Source organism: Babylonia areolata, chromosome 18 (genome assembly GCF_041734735.1).
Source record: "Babylonia areolata isolate BAREFJ2019XMU chromosome 18, ASM4173473v1, whole genome shotgun sequence".
Taxonomy (NCBI): Eukaryota; Metazoa; Mollusca; class Gastropoda; order Neogastropoda; family Buccinidae; genus Babylonia; species Babylonia areolata.
Genome location: NC_134893.1, coordinates 16136795 through 16158101, shown reverse-complemented (window position 1 = coordinate 16158101; position 21307 = coordinate 16136795). Strand labels below are relative to the sequence as shown.

At 42.2% G+C, this 21307-nt stretch overlaps 2 protein-coding genes across 3 annotated transcripts in view; both read left to right on the top strand.

Moving 5' to 3' along the window:
- The window catches only part of LOC143292159 (uncharacterized), a 54539-nt gene extending 45397 nt beyond the window's left edge, over positions 1–9142 (top strand). Inside the window, 4 exon segments of the mRNA XM_076602343.1 lie at positions 445–606; positions 1533–1791; positions 4079–4245; positions 5885–9142. Of these exon segments, the coding sequence (XP_076458458.1) occupies positions 445–606; positions 1533–1791; positions 4079–4245; positions 5885–6238 (942 nt within the window). The 3' untranslated portion in view covers positions 6239–9142.
- A 2013-nt stretch (positions 9143–11155) lies between these two features.
- LOC143291861 (ethanolamine-phosphate phospho-lyase-like) overlaps positions 11156–21307 on the top strand; it is a 19014-nt gene continuing 8862 nt past the window's right edge. The window contains exons 1-6 of one of the 2 annotated variants that reach the window (XM_076601978.1): positions 11194–11379; positions 17430–17548; positions 18391–18550; positions 19337–19411; positions 19899–19998; positions 20942–21150. In XM_076601978.1, coding sequence (XP_076458093.1) covers positions 11327–11379; positions 17430–17548; positions 18391–18550; positions 19337–19411; positions 19899–19998; positions 20942–21150 — 716 coding nt within the window. In that variant the 5' untranslated portion in view covers positions 11194–11326. Of the gene's footprint in view, positions 11380–17429; positions 17549–18390; positions 18551–19336; positions 19412–19898; positions 19999–20941; positions 21151–21307 lie in introns of both variants that reach the window. The other variant, XM_076601977.1, reaches the window with a different exon arrangement.

Genomic DNA, 21307 nt, shown 5'->3' with positions numbered 1-21307 from the left:
AAGCTGTGGAAAAAGACCAGTTTTTCAGATGTTGGTGGTGATCCAGATCGATACCCGAATCCAGATGATTTTTTTAAGGATTCGTCACTATTCGAAGATCAGAAAGAAAACTGTTCAGCGTTTGTGGAACTGCATTTCCTTTTCTGAATGGCCTTCCAGTTTAAAGCAAAGAAATTGATTAAAGAAAGAAAAAAAAAATCTCTACCCCCTTCCCCCCATCTTTCTGGAAAAAAAGAGAACGAATGAGATCATTGTGTCCTTCCATGGAACCATCGTGACACGGGGATCCTATACAACTCATGTACATCTCTCACAGTAAGCGCGATGGATTGTTGCAGACGTGGTGATTACTGTGTTGCAGGCTGTGGTTGCAAAAGGTGGTTGCAGTGTCACAAACATGGCGGTTGTGTTACAAGGCGTGTTTTTTACGTGTTGCACGTGCAGATGATCAATGCGGCCAAGGCCCAGGACTGGCTGGACCTGAACACACGGGCCATCTTCGTGGAGTTCACTGTATACAATCCCAACGTCAACCTCTTCGCCTCCTCCGTCCTCCTCACCGAGTTCCTCACCACAGGGGGAGCCACAGCCCGCGTGGACATCAAGGTAGGGAAGACCTGCATTGTATGAACAGGGGTCACTGAATAGAGACAGTTTATACTGTCTAGAGAGAGGAACTGCTGCGTATGTTGCAGAGACTAGGTGTGACGTGTAAAGAAAAGACGTCACAGAAAAAGGACGTCACAAAAAAGACGTAAGAGCAGGGAGTCGGGCCCGAGCGGCGACTGTTGAAGAGCGAAACACTGGGGTGTCCATCTGACGAACGAGAAAAAGAAGATACTGTTTAGATAACGTTTGCTAAAATATGGGAAGGCGCTCAATAAGAAAAGACAAACTCGTACTGTCTAGAAAGCGTTTCCTAAAATATAAGGAGATAAGACAAATACATGCAGTCTAAACGTTTGGGTGATATGAAGAAAGTACACTAGGGGTATATGCGTACATATATATACACACATACACACAGCATAGTATGCATATATATATATATATATATATATATATATATATATATATATACACGCAACATGATTATATATATCTAAACGATACTTATACTGTTATAGACCAACCTCACTGTACCTGTGTGGGTGGGTGGGTGTAAGTCAAGGTCAAAGTCAAAATGGTTTAAATTGTTAGGTTTTTAGCCCACACAAGTGGAGTTAACATTCATAAAGATACTGTATCCAGTTAAATTGACACTTACATTCCCGATTGCTTCTCTCCATATTGAATATGCTTAGATCACAAATTTATCGAGTCTTCAAATTTCGTCCTCTCTTGTACTAGTCAGCAGCAGTGCCAGCTTGAATAATGTGTGTGTGTGTCTGTGTGTGTGTGTGTGTGTGTGTGTGGTGTGTGTGTGTGTGTGTGTGTGTGTGTGTGTGTGTGTATGTGTGTGTGTGTGTGTGTGTGTGTGGTGTGTGTGTGTGTGTGTGTGTGTGTGTGTGTGTGTGTGTGTGAACCGACAGATTTTCCGACTCCTGTCCTACATCGGAGGCTGGGGTCTGGTGGTGCTGCTGTTCGAGGTGACCTACGCGCTCTTCACCGTCTACTTCTTCATCCGCTGCATCAAGATGCTGAAGAAGCAGCGCCTCAAGTACTTCAAGACCTTCTGGAACATTCTGGAGTTCATCCTGCTCTGCTTCGCCGTGGCCTGCATCGTGCTGTACTCCTTCAAACACATCCTGACCGAGGTGGCCATGAGAGCTCTGAAGGACCGCACTTCAGGTGTGTGTGTGTGTGTATACGTGTGTAAATTTGCCATGCATGTATGTAATTAGTGTGTGTGTGTGTGTGTGTGTGTGTGTGTGTGTGTGTGTGTGTGTGTGTGTTTATTCAGATGCAGCAATCTCCAGTTACATATTCAAACTGGGGTGATGAAATGGCAAGCCACGTGAATGATAAGTGAACAGATAATTTTTTAATTCTTATTTTCTTTATTATTAACCAATTGATTTACATATTGACTGCTTGAGAGTTAATTTCCTTTAAATCTTTTATTCATTATCGACCAATAGATTTATACACTGACTGCTTTAGAGTTAAAAATTTTAAAACTCTTATTCTAGGTATTATTAACCAATAAATTTATATATTGACTGCCTGAGAGTCAAATCTCCCTTCTCACTCTTCTCGACTTGTCAGCCGCCTTTGACAAGATAGACTATTCAATCCTTCTTTCCCGTCTTCATTTTACATTCGGTATCAACGGCACTGTTCTAAACTAGTTCAAATCTTATCTCACTGATCGATTCCAGTCTGTCATTGTTGACAATTTCCAGTCTGAATCCGTTAAAATTGAACATGGAGTCCCACAGGGATCTGTTTTTGGTCCGGTGCTCTTCACACTGTACACTGCTCCTCTCGCTGAAATTATCAACCGCCATAATGTCAGTCATCATTCTTATGCTGATGGCACTCAACTCCAGAAGAGTGATACCCCCGAAAAACTGTCGTCGCTCTTGCAAGAAACATCCAACTGCTTCCTGGACATTCAAAATTGGATGACTCTAAATAAGTTACAATTGAACGCGGACAAAACTGAAGCAATGATCATAGGAACTAAACAAAAACTATCTTCCATCACAACTGACACAATCAAACTTAGCAGTACATCCATCCCTCTTTCCAGTTCAGTCAGGAACCTCGGCGTTGTCCTTGACAACACACTGTCCATACACAAATTTATCAGTCAGACATGTCACTCCTGCTACTGTCAATTGCGGCGCATCAGTTCCATCCGGAAATATCTGTCCATTGACGCAACATCTAGACTTGTCGTTTCTTTCATTCTCTCTCGCCTTGACTACTGTAACTCTCTATTGTCTGGTTTGCCTGCTTCATCCATTCAGTCCCTTCAGCGCATACAAAACTCTGCTGCCCGACTCGTCCTCAGAAAGGAAAGATCTGAGCACATCACTCCTCTTTTGCAACATCTCCACTGGCTCCCTGTCTCACACAGAATAAAGTACAAGATCAGCACTCTATGTTATAAATGTATTCACAAATCAGCCCCTTCCTATCTCTGTGGCTGCCTTCACCTTCACACTCCATCTCGTTCACTACGATCAGCTTCGGATCCACTCTGTTTACGCACACCCAGATTCAAGCTCTCGACTGTTGGTCGCCGTTCTTTCTCTGTCTCTGGACCTTGCAAATGGAATGAACTTCCTCTTTCGCTTTGTCAAGTCTCCACACTCAGCTCTTTCAAATCTGGCCTTAAAACCCACCTCTTCCCAAAATAGCCTCCCTTCCCTGCCTCTTCCTTGTCTTCAGTTTCTCCAGTTTTAGAGTTATGCATGCGTGTGAATGACTGGTGCAAAGCGCTTTGATTTGTCTATGCACAAGATTCAGCGCTATATAAATACCATTATTATTATTATCAGTTAAGTATTTTTTTCGAAATTCTTATTTTATTTATCATCTACCGACAGATTTACATGTTGACTGCCCGAGAGTTGTAGCCCAACTTGTTGCACATTTAGGAGGAAGGTGGCAGAATGCTTAAGACGCTTAGCTGCCAGTGCAGAGAGTCCGTGCGGGTGTAGGTTCAAATCCCCTCTTGCCCTTTCTCCCAAGTTTGACTGGAAAATCAAACTGAGGTCCCGTGTGCATCATGCACTGAAAAAGAACCCACTGCAATGAGAGTGTAAAAAAAGAAATCCACTCTGATGGGTACACAAATATATAAACTTGCACTCAAGGAGGCGTCAAGCGCGTTGGGTTATGCTGCTGTCAGGCATCTGCCTAGCAGATGTGGTGTAGCGTATATGAATTTGTCCGAACGCAGTGACGCCTCCTTGAGAAACTGAAACTGAAACTACCTCCGAAAACGGAGTATGGCTGGGGTAAAAACGGTCATACACGTAAAAGCCCACTCGTGTACATACGAGTGAACGTGGGAGATGCAGCCCACGAACGAAGAAGAAGAAGAAACTGAAACTGTTGCACGTGCTCTTTGTCCCCCCCCGCCCCCCCTCCTGCACCCTTCTCTCTCCCCCTCTTTTCTGTGCAGACGGGTTCGTCAACTTCCAGTCGATCGCCCTGTATGACGAGACCTACGGGTACGTGATGAGTGCTGTGGTGTTCATGGCCACCATTCAGTTCCTGAAGCTGCTGCAGTTTAACCAGAAGATGGGCATGCTGGGTGACACCGTCAAAGTGGCTGCCAAGGACCTCAAGGTGCCCGCTTCCTTTATTTCTTATTATCATTTATTTATTTATTATTTCTTCTTTTTTTTAAAAAATTGATCTTCTTTACTGGTGGTTTTTTGTTTTGTTATTTCGTGTTTTCCTTTTTCTTCTTTTTTTTCTTCTTTTTTTTGGGGGGGGGGGGTGGGGGGGGGGGTATGGGGGGGTCTTCGTCACTGCTTAGCCAGGCCTCAAAGTACCCCTTTGCTGTCTTTATTATTGTTATTATTAGTAGTATTAGTATTCTTTGTATCTTTGTTTTGTTTTCCCTATGTTGATCTTTGCGTTCTTGTTATTTTTTTGCTTCTTCATTTTTGTCGCTGTCTCTTCCAAGGTCCTCAAGGTTTCCCTTTCTCTCTTTCTTTATTTGCTTTCTCTTTTTCTCTTTCAATTATCTCAAGGTTCTCATCTTTTTTCTGTGTCTGTCTCTTCGTTTTCTCTTTGCCTCTACCAAGGACATTTCCTCTTTGTCTCTTTTTTGTTTGTTTGTATCATCAAGTAATGTTATGGATCACTTTTCAAAGTTTCTTTTTATCGTTCTCTTCGTTTTTCATTGTCTTCTTCCAAGGATCTCAAGGTTATCTTTCTTTCTTTGTGGTGTGATTCGATGCATGCGCGCTTGTGTGCGTGCGTGTGTGTGTGTGCGTGCGTGCGTGCGTGTGTGTGTGTGTGTGTGTGTGTGTGTGTGTGTGCGTGTGTGTGTGTTTGAGAGAGAGAGAGAGAGAGAGAGAGAGAGAGAGAGAGAGAGAGAGAGAGAGAAATATATCTTTCCTTTTTCGTTTTCCTGTATTACCTTTCATTTATTTCTTTTTTTTTTTGTACTTTTTTGTGGGGGGTGTTGGCACTGTGAAGACAGAAATTACTGTGTAGAAATTCCAACTATATTTTGCGTAAATGAGATTCATTCATTCAGTATTCAACCTCGATTGTTAAAAGATCCAGCCCATGTTATCGCATCGTTCCACTTGTCACGAAGCTTCACCAAACAGTAAATAGTACACTGATATAGTTACTTGACCTCACAGATTAAAAGTTTGTAATACAAGAGCAACTTTGGTCAATAAAATAACCACGGCTGTTGCTATATTTATGACTGATAAAATATAACTATGTTTTACATAGTTTGTTTTTTGTTGTTGTTAACAGTCAAGACTGCAATGGATAAAACATTGCGGAATCGAAGTGCGCGGGCAAGTTTTTTTCCCCTGACTGCATCACAATGTCATGTTTGTTGTGGTCATTTGTAACCTTTTTTTTCAGTATACACGTATATGTAAATGGATGTGTGTGTGTGTGTGTGTGTGTGTGTGTGTGTGTGTGTGTGTGTGTGAGGGAGGGAGGGAGAGAGAGAGAGAATCTTCCCCGCGTCCGGGTTTGAACAAGCGTCCTTCATTGCTTCACGTCTTTAAGGCCAAGACGAACTATTAGCTCACAATTTGCCACATCATTGATATATACTAATAGTCGCGAATGCTAAAGCACAGCGGTGAACGCACGACGCGAAATTCAAACTGTGTCCCATTGCTCTTAGAGCAACGCAAAATTCAGTAAAAAGAAACAACAACAAACAACTGCTCTTAAGCCGAGGACACAATGGAGCAAAAAGCCTGTTTTCTCCTTTTGTTGCCAGGTGTTCTCCATCGCCTTCCTGCTTTACTTCACCTCCTTCGTCATCACCGCCTACCTGCTGTTCGGCCACATGATGAACACCTACAACAACATCATCGGCGCCGCAGAGTCCATGTTCGCCTTCGCCCTGGGCTCCTTCGACTTCGAGGCCATGACCACTGCTCAGCCCACGCTGGGGCCGCTTTTCTTCTTCTCCTACATCATGGTGGTCTACATCGGCCTCATGTCCATCTTCCTCACCATCATCGGCGATGCCTTCACACAGGTCAAGGAGAACGTGGCCCTTCGCAGCAACGAATACGAGATCGTCGACTTTATGTGGAAGCGTTTCAAGGGCTTGTTGGGGATTAAGTAGTAGATTGTTGGTTGAAGGACACGTTGAATTCCTCTCACAAAAAGCTGAGCTGGGTTGTTGTTGTTTCTATTGCGGGTGATACGGGCTGGAAAGACAAAAGGAGTAATCAATGGCGTGTCTTTGTTTGAATTCCTCACACAAATAGCTGAGCTGGGTTGTTGTTTTGGGTTGTTGTTGTTTTTTTTATTGTGGGTGATACGGACCGGAAAAACAAAAGGAGTAATCAATGGTGTGTTTCTGTTTGTAAGAGATACGGATTCCATGATTAGCGCGTCCAATGGAAAAGTTATTACGTGCGACAGATTAAAAACATAATGTACACAACAAGTTAACAGTGATATACTGGTCAACAAAAACGTTAAACCCGTAGACAGCAAATAACGGCCACGGTAATACGTAATGTAACTTTTGGATTCGTACTTAGCAAATAAAGGTATCTTTAGACGTGGCGTGTCAGACTTTGTCATGCTGAAATCGTACATGGCGAATAAAAACTTTGTCAACACGTAGTATTCATGTGGGTTTTCTGCTGCTTTATTTGATTGATTTACCAGACGTTTATCGATGGTTCGCTTTACCAGACTTTATCAATCATGTGGTATTTCTGGTAGATTCAGAGGTAAATTGGTAAGAATGTACAAGCAGCAATTTGGCGTACCAACTGGGAAAGTGGCTTCGTTTGATTTGTTGCCATATCGAAGAGTGATTTCGTGATCAGACCACTCGACACTATCAAAAGCAATGTATTGAAAGCAAAAGCTAATGAGGAAACAGAAATATGGCTGACAGTATGATTATCCATCCACTTAAAAAACACAAGGATCGTCAATCAGTCCGATGGGAATATCAAAAGAAAAATTCAAACCCGATCCTGTTTTCAATCCATGCAAATTTGTGTTTATTTCTACATACTGGACTGGATTTTTGTCGCTTCCGTTTCCGTATCCGCACAAATGGAAACTCACCATGACTGAACACGATTTCAAAAGAACAAAATTTGCTTCTAGCTACAGCATGATTTCTATAGGGCATTTGAAGTACCTTTCACATAGCCTGTGAAAATGACATTTCCATTCGTCTCAGTGTAATAGTGGTATATGTCATAGTCAATATAAGACATAAATAAAGAGACACTTCACTGGTTCACTTTTATCGTTTTTGTTAATCACCTCGACACGTACAAAAATTAAACATAAGCTACTGATAGAAATCAGAAACGTATTGATAAATGTTTATATTTTGATTCGTGAATCTTGAACACGGTAAATTAAGTGGACGATTCGAAGTCAGGTAGACTGTATTCAAGATAAGGGAAAGCAGTAAACGACTATACACTTCCTGACCTCATTCTTAGTTCAGTCCAGTCACTGCGTTTTTCCTTTTGGACACGGGTTCTTGCTAGACTTTGGATTTCGTTGTGGACTAGGGTAACATACCAGAGACGTTAAACCAACTCACCAACATAGACAAAGAAACACAATCGCTTGTATAGATATGTATGTGTTGTGTGCTATGTGTTGTATGCTCAAGCACTGTTGATGTTTTGACTTACATGTTTCCGACCCTTGGCCTCTGGCCATAGTTTTGTATGTTCATGTTTCACTTTTTAAAATCTGAATAGCTACAGTTTATTGGACTTCTCGTTGATCTGATCCTCTCGATGATTTTGCACTTATTTTTTTCTTTTTGTATATTTTTTTCCTGTTCTTTCTTAGCGATATTCATGTTTTCCATAATCCTGAAGACACAAATTTGTGCAAGTGATTTAGGTACTGAAGAGAAATATTCTAAAGGTTTCGTTTACAACACACCTTCATTATTTATACAGTAGTACTTAAAACGTGATTTATCAGTATCACAATTTCATATTTTCGCACCTTCTTACAAGGAATTTTGTAAACATATTGTACATTGACACTCACAAATTGCGGACCACCCTTCCACGAGCACACACTGAACTCACATACGTTCATGACACCCCATGTAGGTTTCGGATCATGCAGATGGCCATCAGTTGTTTGTGGTTTTTTGTGTTTTTTGTGGTTTTTTGTGTGTGTGTATTTGTCTTTTGGTGTGTGTTTTTCATAAGATTTCCTTAGAAAAGGGGGAAAGGGAACTATTCTCTTTACTTGCATACACACCCTCTGCTCCCCAAAACAAAACCTTTTTAACCTTATTTTCTGTTTCTTACTTCCATCTTCTTTCTGTCTGTCTGTCTCTCTCCATCCCTTCTCTCCTCTTTTTTTATGCGTTTATTTTATAATCTTATGAATTATCTGTTCTTTCCCAATACTTCGAAGACTGGCCAGTGAAATGTACATCTTTGTCCATGTTACTTTCAGGATTTCAACCTTTCACTTCGATCTCAATACTTTGTATTGAATACGTTGATATCGATCGACGTCAGGATCGCTATCAGTGCGTTTATACTGTTTCTACAAAAATTCGTGTTTCTTGGCAGATATTTTGTAAGCTTGTGACGATTTGAAAAAAAAGGTCTAATAATGGACAGTGACCGTAAGTAAAATTCATACATACCCAGATTTGATTTTATCATTTGCTGAGCAAATACAAAACTGTTTTGTCTTTGACTGTTGAAACTGATCTGTGATAAGCGAATTAGAAATATCCCGTTCTCAATTTGGTGTGTTGAGCTTTGTACGTTTATCAGTATTGAAAGAAGATGGCTCATCTATTACAAGCCATAACAGGTCAATACCGAGAGAGAAAAAAATGAAGTGTGTTTGTGTGTTTTGTTTCATCACGTTTAGTCTACATTCCTTCACTTTCACTGTTTTTCACAGCAATGGCGTGACATCCCTCAGTACAATCCGTCCATACCAGCACATTTCTTCTCCACTGTATTTTCTTAAATCAAATTTTAAAATTCCTATGATTGTACGAAGTCCTGCGTCAATTTTTAAAAGTGAAATTTTAACTTGTTCTCTCTCTCTCTCACTCTCTCCATCTGACTGTATGTGTCTGTCCGCCTGTTCTCCCCCCCCCCCACCCCCCCACCCCCCGCTCCCCCACCTGTCTCTCACTTTCCCCCTCTCTCTCTTTGTCGCCTCTCTGTCTCCCTCTTTCTCTGTCACTCTCTCTCTCTTTGTTTTAGACCCCTCTCCTTTTTCCTTCTCTCCATCTCAAATTCGCAGACACGCATACACTCATCCCCACAAATACAAATAACAACGATACGATATGCACACACCAGCGGCACGTGCGCACAGTTCAAACACATACTCTGTCCGCATTGACATTTAACTCTTACAGAAGAATTATTGTTCACACTGATAACTGGCTTTAGTTTTCTGGTACTTAAACTGTTTTACTTATCATGAATAATCTATCATAATTACGTAAACGGGTTTTGACTGTTCTGAAAAATGCTTATACGCAAAACCCAACATTATTTATAACAATGGATCCAAATCTGCGAAGCTGTGATAAAAAAAAAATAGAAAAAATAACTGGTACACTTTATTGTTGGAGGTGTCGGACTTTACACGATTTTCAGTGCAATAGTTTGGTTTTTTAAATACTTTTTTTCAATTATTTTTTTTAATCTTTTTATTTTGTCAACCATGACACATTGTCTATGATTGTGTGATGCAATAAATGGCACAAAGCAGATATTTTGAGTATGTTGTGTGTGTGTGTGTGTGTGTGTCTGTGTCTGTGCCTGTGTGTTTGTGTTTGAGAACTATTATGAGATTATCAGATACACAAAAAGAATTGGTGCACAGTGGCGCGCGTGTGAGTACATGTATGACAGTCAGTCGTGTCCGACTACAACCATCACAACAGCAGAGGAGGGCAACTGCTGTCCCAACTATACGGGCAAGAATTTGATTATAGTGGAGTCTGTCTTGCCCAAATTACATCCCCACTCTCTCGGCCAAGTAGGTTTTAGGATAGTCGGCGTTTTGGGATGGTTCCCAAAAAGCCAACTTGCCCCCAAGGCTGCAGCACTGTGACCCAGTGCAATCTTACCTCCTAGTTTGAGAGTCAGAGTCCTTCAGAAAAGACTAAGCTGTAAATGACTTCCCACTGCGATGGAGAAACCATTGATCATACAGCTCTCACTTTGCTGTTGGCCCAGCTGTGAGTTTATGTCAATCTGTGATATAACTGGGCGTTGATTGAGTGTGTCTGTGTATAGTTGATTTATGTGCACAATGTTGGAGAGGAGAGAAATTCGAAAAAAAAAAGAAAAAAAAAGAAGAATTTTTGAATGCCCAGGACTAAAACTGATCGACATAACTGAACTGTGGGTAAAAGTGACACAATGCTTCTAAACCAGTTATCCATTTTGAGGCCGCTGAGTCATGGTCATACCATACCGTTCTTATACATTACATCTTCTTTATCGTCACTGTCATTGACCTGAATGCGGTATTGCATAACCTTGTCAACACACCCGAGTTGATGATTTAAGGTTATGTGAGTGGGGCATTGGTCTGACCTTCTGTCTATCTCTGTCTCTAGAAGTAGGGGGTGAGGGTGGGAGGAAGGGTGTGTGTAAGTACGTATCCACGCGAGTGTGTGTCTGTGTGAAGTCTTCTTTCATTTTGTGTCTTCGGGTGTGTTGAGATGGGCGATATGTGATGTGAATGCGGGTGTACGTTGGGTGTCCCAAAGACAGGGAACAGTTGGTGGACCGGATTGCGAAGCGATCAACCAACACCACCACTTCTGTGAAGCCTACCACCCTCCCCTCCCTTACTCCGCTCCCCTCCTATAATAAAAAACAAAACAAAACAAAAAAACAAACCCACATAGACAACAAAACAAGTTACACTATCAGCAAGACCCGAAGCACAAGGTTCAACTGATAAAAGATGGAAAGGGTCGAAAACAGGGGGCACAGTCCAGTCCACACATCAGACAGGTAAACCATGATTACTTCTGCACTGTAGCCAATCGGTGTCCTGCGAACCACAAGGCCGTCCAACCACGCATGCACACAGTAGAAACAAACCCAAAAAAAATCCATCAGGACGCTTTTGCATGTTCGCACCTTTCAGCATCAGTCGGCTCAGGCAGAAGGACCGCTGACAAGCATCACGACCCTCTGTCACCACCAGCATGGCTACCTTGTCAAAGGCGCAGACCTTGGAGCTCCGGAAACAGCACATCGGGTGAGTTGAGTGGAGCCTGAACAGGCTACTGGATGCAGATCGAGGATCCTGTAAGCCCACGATTTCTGGCAGTTCTACGATTTCTCTCAAAGTCAAAGTGAGAGAAATCAATGGATTGCGAGAAATCGTGGTCGTTCACCTCCCACATTTTCTCTCATTTGCGAGAAGTCGTGTGTGTGTGTGTGTGTGGGGGGGGGGGGGGGGGGGTGGCGCCCCCACGATTTCTCACAATGTAAGAGAAATCGTGGGAAGTCCCCCTTATTTTAATCAAAAATATTTCCTTTGTCGTCGGAGTTGGGTTCGTGTCTTTTCCCAATGCAAATCTAAGAGAAAAATGAGAGAGAAAAAGAAACGATAAATGGGGGATGGTGGGCGGGGCGTGGGGGTGGGGGTGGGGGGCTTACAGACCCTGTTGGAGCTGCTAGAGACAGGCGGACAGACAGAGACAGAGGCACAGACACGTAAACAAATAGGACGTACAGGCACAGGACACACAGTCAGACAGAGAAAAAAGGGACAAACAGTCAGGTGGACAAACAGACAGAGAGGGTCAGAGGGGGAGGCAGACAAGAGAGAGGGACAGCGGGACAAACAGAGATTAGAAAAGGACCGGAAGAAGAAATCAAAACTGAAATCAGACCTGACAGAGAGCTGGCTATATGGCAGTCTACAGACCTACATGTCAAAACGTAGAGGTTAAGAGGATAGTACTGATTTAAGTGGACAATATTGCAGGTTTATTTGGCCAACACTCAGAACATAAGAATATTTTTAACCGAGTTTAAAAAAGATAGAGCATAATCATTCGGGAAACTATTCAAACAATTAACCCAAAAGACTACAGACTCTGTGTGTTGTAAGCTTTCAGAAAGTGAGCCGGAACGTAGAAATAACAGGTTCGAAAATAAAATTTTGGAAAATATAATGCCCAAGGGGAGGGGGCGGGGGGGTTGAGAATGAAGGAAAATGGGGTTATGATATAAAAACTTCTTCTTCTTCTGTGTTCACTCGTATGCACACGAGTGGGCTTTTACGTTTATGACCGTTTTTACCCCGCCATGTAGGCAGCCATACTCCGTTTTCGGGGGTGTGCATGCTGGGTATGTTCTTGTTTCCATAACCCACCGAACGCTGACATGGATTACAGGATCTTTAACGTGCGTATTTGATCTTCTGCTTGCATATACACAAGAAGGGGGTTCAGGCACTAGCAGGTCTGCACATATGTTGACCTGGGAGATCGTAAAAATCTCCACCCTTTACCCACCAGGCGCCGTCACCGTGATTCGAACCCGGGACCCTCAGATTGACAGTCCAACGCTTTAACCACTCGGCTATTGCGCCCGTCGATATAAAAACGAACAAGGGAGCGGGAAACCACGCTCGCATACACTGGACAGGCTGCTGGGTAACCTACAGATAGAGGGCTCTGTTTGAGCTGGCACTGAGAGTCAAAGGCAGACGGACATACAGACAGAGACAACGAGGCACAGACACATCGAAGAATTATTTGTATTGTCTTGTGTCTTATAAACGTTAAGGCTTCATGACAAAGTATTCTGTTCTTTTTTTCTATTCATGACAGTAAAGTATTCTAGTCTGTTCTGTCCTATTCTATTCACACACACACACACACACACACACACCAAACAGATAAATGTGAGTCAGTTTACTCATATGATCAAAAGAGAAACAAGTTGATACACCCATGCCCAATCACGAGTCGGTAACACCGATTTCGAATGCGTTTAAAATGATGTTTTCCTGCTGCCAGCATTTACAATAAATGAAGGGAGAAATTCTATGATTTCATAACAATTTAAAGTGTAATGAAAACAAACAATTTTGTGAGAGAAACAAAGAAATGAAAGATAGAATAGTCAGTTTAAAACATCCCCATTGTACGATTTTTTCCGGTGTGTACATTTCAAAATGACTGACAGATAAATAATCAAACTAACACATAGTGTTATTTTGCATTTGCACAGAACTCGACAAATGATGCATAAAAAAGACAAAACAACCATCTTTTTGCTACATCTAGATAACAGAATCAACACCTACACCGGAAAGAGCTTTCGTCCTTGGGGGAAAAATTGTCAGAGTATTGCGGTGTGTTCGAAGCAACCAAGAGATATGCAGGTTTGCTGAGCCTTCGTCAGTAAAATACGTAGGCTATTCATCAGAGGATTTGCTGTTTTGATGCTTTGTTCACACTCGTATATATATATATATATATATATATATATATATATATATATATATATATATATATATGTAGCCGTGTACCGAGTGGTTCTATAAGGGTACGGACGGTACAAAAGAACTAACTAAAGAGTGATTGATTGAAAGAAAAAGATAGAAAAAGAATTCCCGCGCACAGGCCAGGAACATACAGAGGCCAGTCACAAATGGGTTTTTCTATTGTTTTATTTACAATAGTTGTGTAGAGAAAACTAAGAAAACATAAAGAAAAAGGTGTAAGAAGAGAAAACTAAGAAGAGAATAGAAGAGAAGACAGTGCCTGGAATGACACAAACAAATGTCATAAGCACAACATGTCGGCACAAGTGAATAGTAAAGCACATGTATACACATTACATGGAAAGACTGTCACTCGGGTTTGGGATATGCAACAACATAATGCATATGTGTGAAGACCAAACGCTGACATCAAATGACATTTCTAATACATTTAAATAGCGCTGTTAAAGTGATTGAAGCGATGCTGGCTTGGTGAAAGTACACTGACAGTATAGATTAGGTAAAGCTTATACTGTGTCAAAGTGACTCAAGTCAAATGAATCAGTTTATCATGTAGCACTATACTGGAGTAAGCCATATAGGAGAGTGCATGATAACTAAATTACAATTAACAGACTGACACATATCAGGTGGTTTTAACCAGTAACTGATATAAACCCAACACTATCTTGTAATCATGACAGAATACTACACACAGCTTAGAGTATGGAGAATCAGTGAAACACTACTTCATCAGTGACAGCGAATAAGAAAGAACGCGTCATATGCACTCACTAGAATATTCTCGAACAAACAATTAGTGTCCAGAGACGTCACTGACTGTGACGTTAAGAAGAATCAAATGGAACACTGCTACGAGCATATGACATGGCGATTTTCTAGATCAGTCAGCCCAGCTGTGACTAACATGTCAAAGCAATAACTGAACAAAGAATTAACTGAACAAAGCAATAACTGAACATACTCATATGAACACAAGTGCTGTGTCGAATAATACAATTTAAAAATCAACACATTCTACACACTAGTACTTACAGCCATACGTAGCAAGGTGTCAGCGGAGATTAGAAAAGAGAGATAAACCACTTGCAGAAATTGCTGAAGCCAGGCAGCCTGCGCCGCGAGACGCATTCATTATTCATGAGCTGCCTTTGCCCCGCCCAAACTAAGGGAAAGCGTCAGTCGAACGCAGTCTCCTGAGTGATTTTATAATTTGGATTACACCTTTTTTCCCTTTTCTGTTTGCTTCATCCCACGCAGATGTCAAACTCAATTTTGTTGTGAATAACATTCCTAAATATTTATATGTATTGGTTACTTTTATTTCCCTATCACCACAGCACCATTTTTCACGAGTCGAAAGATGACCTCCATTGCGGAAAACTATAATATTGGTCTTATCGAGATTCACTGTTTGTTGTAGTCTGTCTGTTTCTTGCTTAAGGGCATTTAATTGATTTTGTAACCCTATGGGTGTGTCAGACAAGAGAACAACATCATCAGCAAATAGCATTAAGAGCAAATCTGTTGCGCCAGGTATCATTTGTAATCCATGTCTCCCCTTCTTTGAAAACTCCACTGCCAATTCACTGATGAAAAAGGAAAACAGCTGTGAGCTTAGCATACAACCTTGTTTAACCCCTCTTGGACACTGAAAAAAGTCTGAATCAATACCTTTGTCACGAACACATACAAGTACAGAATCGTAGATGCTTTTAACAGCCATGTAAAACTCCCGAGAGAGAGAGACAGAGACAGAGACTTAGAGAGAGAGAAAGAGCACAATACAACGGTCTGCTCGGGCAACATGAAGCGTTCGTATATATATGAATTTTTTATATGATTATGTACATATAGATAGATTTAGATTTACATACTGATAGATCTATATGAAATTATGTATGTATGTATTCATGTGTGTATGTATGTATGTATAGACAGATGTTAGAAGAGAGACAGAGCTGAATATGTGTTTTATGTTTTGATATATATATATATTTTTTGTTGTTGTTGTTGTTGAAGAAATGGTGATGTAAACCAGAAAGTGTGAAGAAAAAGTAGCGTTACGAAAACGCAGTTCAATAATTTACAACTGTCTCTCTCATGTGCAACATTGCGCTGGGGGGGCGGGGGGTGGGGGGGTGGGGGGGGGGAGTTGGTGGTGGGGGGAGCTGCTTTATTTTCTTTTTATATTATCTACATTCAAGCAGATGCAAACGTGCTAAAAACCAAGCAAAAATGAATCGGTTTTCATTGTATACAGCGAATCTTACTACACGTGGGAAATTCCAGGCGTAACTTAACTTTCGCTTTACTGCAGCTGAACCGTCAGAACCGACCAGTTTCCTTCAGGTGGGGAAGGAGAGGGTGATTTACCCCCACCCTTCCGCACTGCGTGTGTGCCCCAAAACGGCTTCAGCACTGTTATAGACAGTAAGAAGGGGCCTGCCGCGAGTGGTTTATCTCTCTTTTCTAATCTCCGGTGTCAGCCATTGTGAGAACACACACGACACACACACTCAAACTGCCCGCGACGCAGCAAGAGAGAGAGAGAGAGAGAGAGAGTAGGCTCTGGTCAGATGACTGACCAGGTATGAAATGACCACTCATCACTCACTGTGCCAATTTATGCAAGTTAAGCAGACTGCAAAGACCGTCACGTGTGCTGCAACCAGATCGTCACTAATGTGGCCAAATCCGATGAGAACTGTGTTTGTGACAAGGTGTTCAGTGACAGATTTCTAAATGATTCCTGAACCGATTTACGTCGGATAAGTTGCAAAAGAAAGAGCTCAACACCTACTTTATAATGAGTATAAAATGAAGTGTTGATTATTTAAGATGAATTTATAATCTAAATTTAAGTCACCTGAACAGGGTCAGTTTTAACGAGCTCGTTGCTGAAAATTACCAACTGCGTAAATCAGTTTAACTCACTCAGTACGGCCAGTCCTCTCTTCTCCTCTACACAGACCCTTCAGATGTCCAGTGGGTGTCTGAATGACCCAACCTTTAGCTTCCGTCGTCAGAATTGTGGTATTCTTTGTCAACATTCACCTCTTCAGTATAAGAGCCTTCCGCTTGCAATATTTTGATGATGGTAATTGGCGTGAAACGCTGTTAACGTCGTCTCTTTCGCCGTTCGTATGGAGAGAGTTAACGTCGGCAAACATAAATGGAATAGACTTAAAGATGGAATCACGACGATTCTGCCAGTATATAATACTTGTAGTTTACTGATCTGACAAAAGAGTTATTAATTAATTACAGTGGAACAGAAACACAAGTTTCCGCTTAGCCAATGACGTACCGCGATGCGACACTGGGCGAGCCGTGAGCAGGTTGTCTGGTGAAGAGGACAAAATGATGTAAGCGGAATGACGTCACACAATTCTGGGCGCGGGTAAGGAGGGGAAAACGTCGGCTGATGTAGCTCGTGTGTGAGCAGTTTTGGAGCAAGCATAGCGCGCTTGGTCACAGATATATATATATATATATATATATGTGTGTGTGTGTGTGTGTGTGTGTGTGTGTATAAACACACACACACACACACACACACACACACACACATATACACACAAGTTTTATGAGTTTTCTGATAACCATCAGAAAAGAATATAATTTCAGACCTTGATTGGGGTGTCTTAACGCCACCCACATCATGGAAAATCATCACTGTTGACGAATAAGACGTGGACACTCCATTACAAGCCTCGACTGGAAATAGCTCAATTGTCACTAAATTGACAAAGATAATAAAACGTCATGGCACTGTGTTGCAGCCCATCGTGTTCCTTGTTCTTTAACGCCGACCCCCTGAAGATAGTGCGTGCTTCTGGTCAGTACATGTATGACGATGAAGGACACAAGTACCTGGACTGTATCAACAATGTTGGTCACGGTGAGGCTGGTTCTCATTCTGAAGCTTTTAACTAGATATGGCCATTTGCGCAAGCAGAAGATTACATACGCACGTTAAAGATCCTGTAATCCATGTCAGCGTTCGGTAGGTTATGGAAACAAGAACACACCCAGCATGCACAACCCCGAAAACGGAGTATGGCTGCCCGCATGGTGGGACGGGGGGCGGGGGGTGTTAAAAAACGGTCATATGCGTAAAAGCCCACTTCTATACATACGGGTGAACGTGGGAGTTGCAGCCCACGAACGAAGAAGATATGGCCACATACACGTTTTCAGTGAGATCGTAACAATCAAAGAAAGAAAAGTAATTCATGGAGAAACAGGTCAATGTTGCTAGTGATTTTCAACATTCTGACTGAAAAGAGAGAGGGAGACAGAAAGAAAGAAAGTGGGGTCAACTGATCCTTCGCAAGCTGGTAGATGAACAGAGAGGAGACAGCCAGTTTGGGGAAGTGAAAAGAATTGGTGGATGGAAAGATAGATAAATAGATAGATGGACTGATATACAGGCAGGTGATTTATACGCTGCTCTTTTATTTTTATTGCATTTTATTTCATTTATTTATTAACGATTATCATCACCACCGTTGTCATGATTATGATGAATATTATATAATCTAATATCGTTATCATTATTAGTGCTGTTGATTCTAATCCTGATGTTTTTTTGCAGACCGTTATCCAGTCTTTTTTCCTTTTTCTTTTCTTTTTTTTTTCGGTTTCTCTCCATTCTCCGCTCTGTCCTGGAGCAGCAAACACATAGAAATGATATAGTGTTTTCACACGGCCCCTTTGCTCTTGTGTACGTATATGTTGCAGTGGGCCACTGTCACCCCAAAGTGGTGCAGGCCGGCAGTGACCAGATGCACCTTCTCAACACCAACTCCCGCTTCCTGCATGACAACATGGTGACGCTGGCCAAACGTCTTTCTGCCACCATGTCTCCCAAACTGTCTGTGGTCTACTTCGCCAACTCTGGGTAGGCTTTGGGCGTTTTTAAAAGTGCGTATTTTGGAGAAGCATAAGGAGTTCAATGTGTTGAAGTGCTTCGTTGATTCCTTCTCCACGTAATGCTTTTTGTAATATGCGAGATTTCTTTCCCGTCATGTTGGTCTGTGGTTGTCCCGTTGTCTGCGAGTCTCATGTTGTCCGTTTCTGTCGGCATCATTGTGCATGCGTGCTTTTCTAAAATAATCACTCCAGTTTGCGTTGTTGTGGTGTGTGTGTGCCTGTGCGTTCGCTTTTGTCATTGTGTATTCCAGTGTGAGAAATACCAAGCGGACGACAAACTACTGTTGTCATTGTGTGTTTCTGTAGAAAGGACGATAGCTACGGTACGGCATACTTTTGGCGGTGTGTCTTTCCATAGAAAGAGATTTTGCCACTGAAAAACAAGTGTTTTGTTGTTGTCGTTGTTTGTTGTTGTTGTTCTGTTGTTGTTGTTGTTGTTGTTGTTGTTGTTGTCGTCGTCGTCGTTATTTGTTTCGTTTGAATAGGAAAGGTAGTTACCAAGCAGCAAGCTTTGACTGAGTGTTTCTTCAGAGAGATGAATAGAAACCTATGCTCAGTATGTATTTCCATAGAGTGTAAAGTCCAGTGTTGTTGAAGGTGTTGTATAAACGCTTTAACAGGCATTTCAACAATAATAAATTATATTGTTGTTGTTGTTATTGTAAGACGTATAATATACTTTTAGAGACGCGTTTTCTCCGTCTGATTTGAGTTAATGACTCTTTAAACTCACCACATGTGTTTTCTCTTGTAGGTCAGAGGCCAATGACCTGGCTCTACGCTTGGCCATGCACCACACAAAGAAGACTGAAATGTTGACGATGGACAGGTGTGTTATCACTGATAAAACAAGGTATCTGCTTGATAAAACAAGGTATCTAGCAGGCGATGAAAGAAATGATATTCTGCAGTGGTGTAGGTACTCGTCTTCTTTCGTCTGCCTCAGTTTGGACCTGAAGGTTAATGTACAAACCTCAGTAGTGACACCAAGATTCTATCTATGCACATTGATAGCGTGTGTGTGTGTGTGTGTGTGTGTGCCTTCGTCCGAGCGTGCTAGTGTACAGATATGTGCGCCTGTGTGTGTGGGTGTGGGTGTGGGTGCGCGCGCGCGTATACACACTCACACACACACATACATATATATATATATATATATATATATATATATATATATTGTGTGTGTGTGTGTGTGTGTGTGTGAAAGAGAGAGAGAGAGAGAGAGAGAGAGAAACTGACATATTGATCGATCAGGCTTTTGACCCATATCAACGTTTTTATACATACGTGTGTCACTGAACCGTGTCACTGTGCAGGGCTTACCATGGCAGCGTGATATCTCTGATCAACGTCAGCCCCTTCAAACTGGACGCCATGAAGGACAACGTGCACAAGAAGCCAGACTACGTTCACGTGGTAAGATTTCCACCCGGCTCCTCACGGCCCGTCAGGGTTCTGACAGAGGAGAAACCACGTTGTACGGATGAATCTTATCCGTCCGTCTCTGTCTTGGTATCAGTGTGTGTGGGAGTGGGGGTGAAGTGGGGGGGTCGGGGTGGGGGGGGGTGCGTGCGCGTACGTGCATGGCTATATGTGTGGGGGGGGTAGGGGGGGGGGGGGTCTCTACACATGCATGATCCCCATTCCATCCTCCATGTGTGCCTGATTCATTGCCTTTAAAAGTACAACAGCATCTGAAATTCAATTTTAAAAAATCAAAAACAAACAACAACAACAACAGCAATAATAATAATAATAACCGACACCAAAGACAATATCGCACATAAACTACCTTCTGACAGAGAACCACTCAGTATAAGACTTTGATGAAATTTTCCCCCAAACCATAGACACTGATGCTTCCCTCTACCCCCAGAAATATTCGTGCCAATACCCAAACGAACCCCACAAGAAAAAAGAATCGAACACACAACTAATTATATCCCTCGCGTTACCACTAAACTACACATAACATTGTATTGTATCATTGTGTTGTATTACTCCTTTTTTGTCACAACAGATTTCTCTACGTGGAATTCGGGCTGCTCTTCCCAGGGCGAGCGCGTCTCTTTTTCTGCCTGCAATTTTGTTTGTTTTCCTATCGAAGTAGATTTTACGACATAATGTTACCAGTGACAATCCTTTTGTTGCCGCGGGTTCTTTTACGTGCGCAATGTGCATGCTGAACACGGGACTTCGGTTTATGGTCTCATCCGAATGACTAACGTCCAGACAACCACACATGGTCTAGTGGAGGGGGAGAAAATAAGGGAGACGATGGGATTCGAACCAGTGCACTCAGATTCTCCCGCTTCCTAGACGGACACGTTACCTCTAGGCCAACACTCCTGATGTGCAGGTACCTTGCCCAGACACCTACCGCGGCCAGTACCGTGACTGTGACTACCCTGGAGAAGATCTGGGGGCCAAGTATGCCTCCGACGTGGACGCCATCATCAGCGGTATCCAGAAGAACGACAAAGGAGTGTGCTGCTTCATTGCTGAGTCCATGCAGAGCTGTGGGGGCCAGCTGATCTACCCTGAGGGATACCTGCGGCGTGTCTATGAGTAGGTACTCAGTTGAGGGAAGTGTCAACAGAGTAAAAAAAAAAACCAATACGGAAGAAGCGTGAACGTCATTCCGTAGAGATCAGTTCTCGCCGGAGACTCTCAGGCAGCCTTTTTTTTTCTTTTAATCCTTGGTGGTGTTTATATGCAGGGCGAT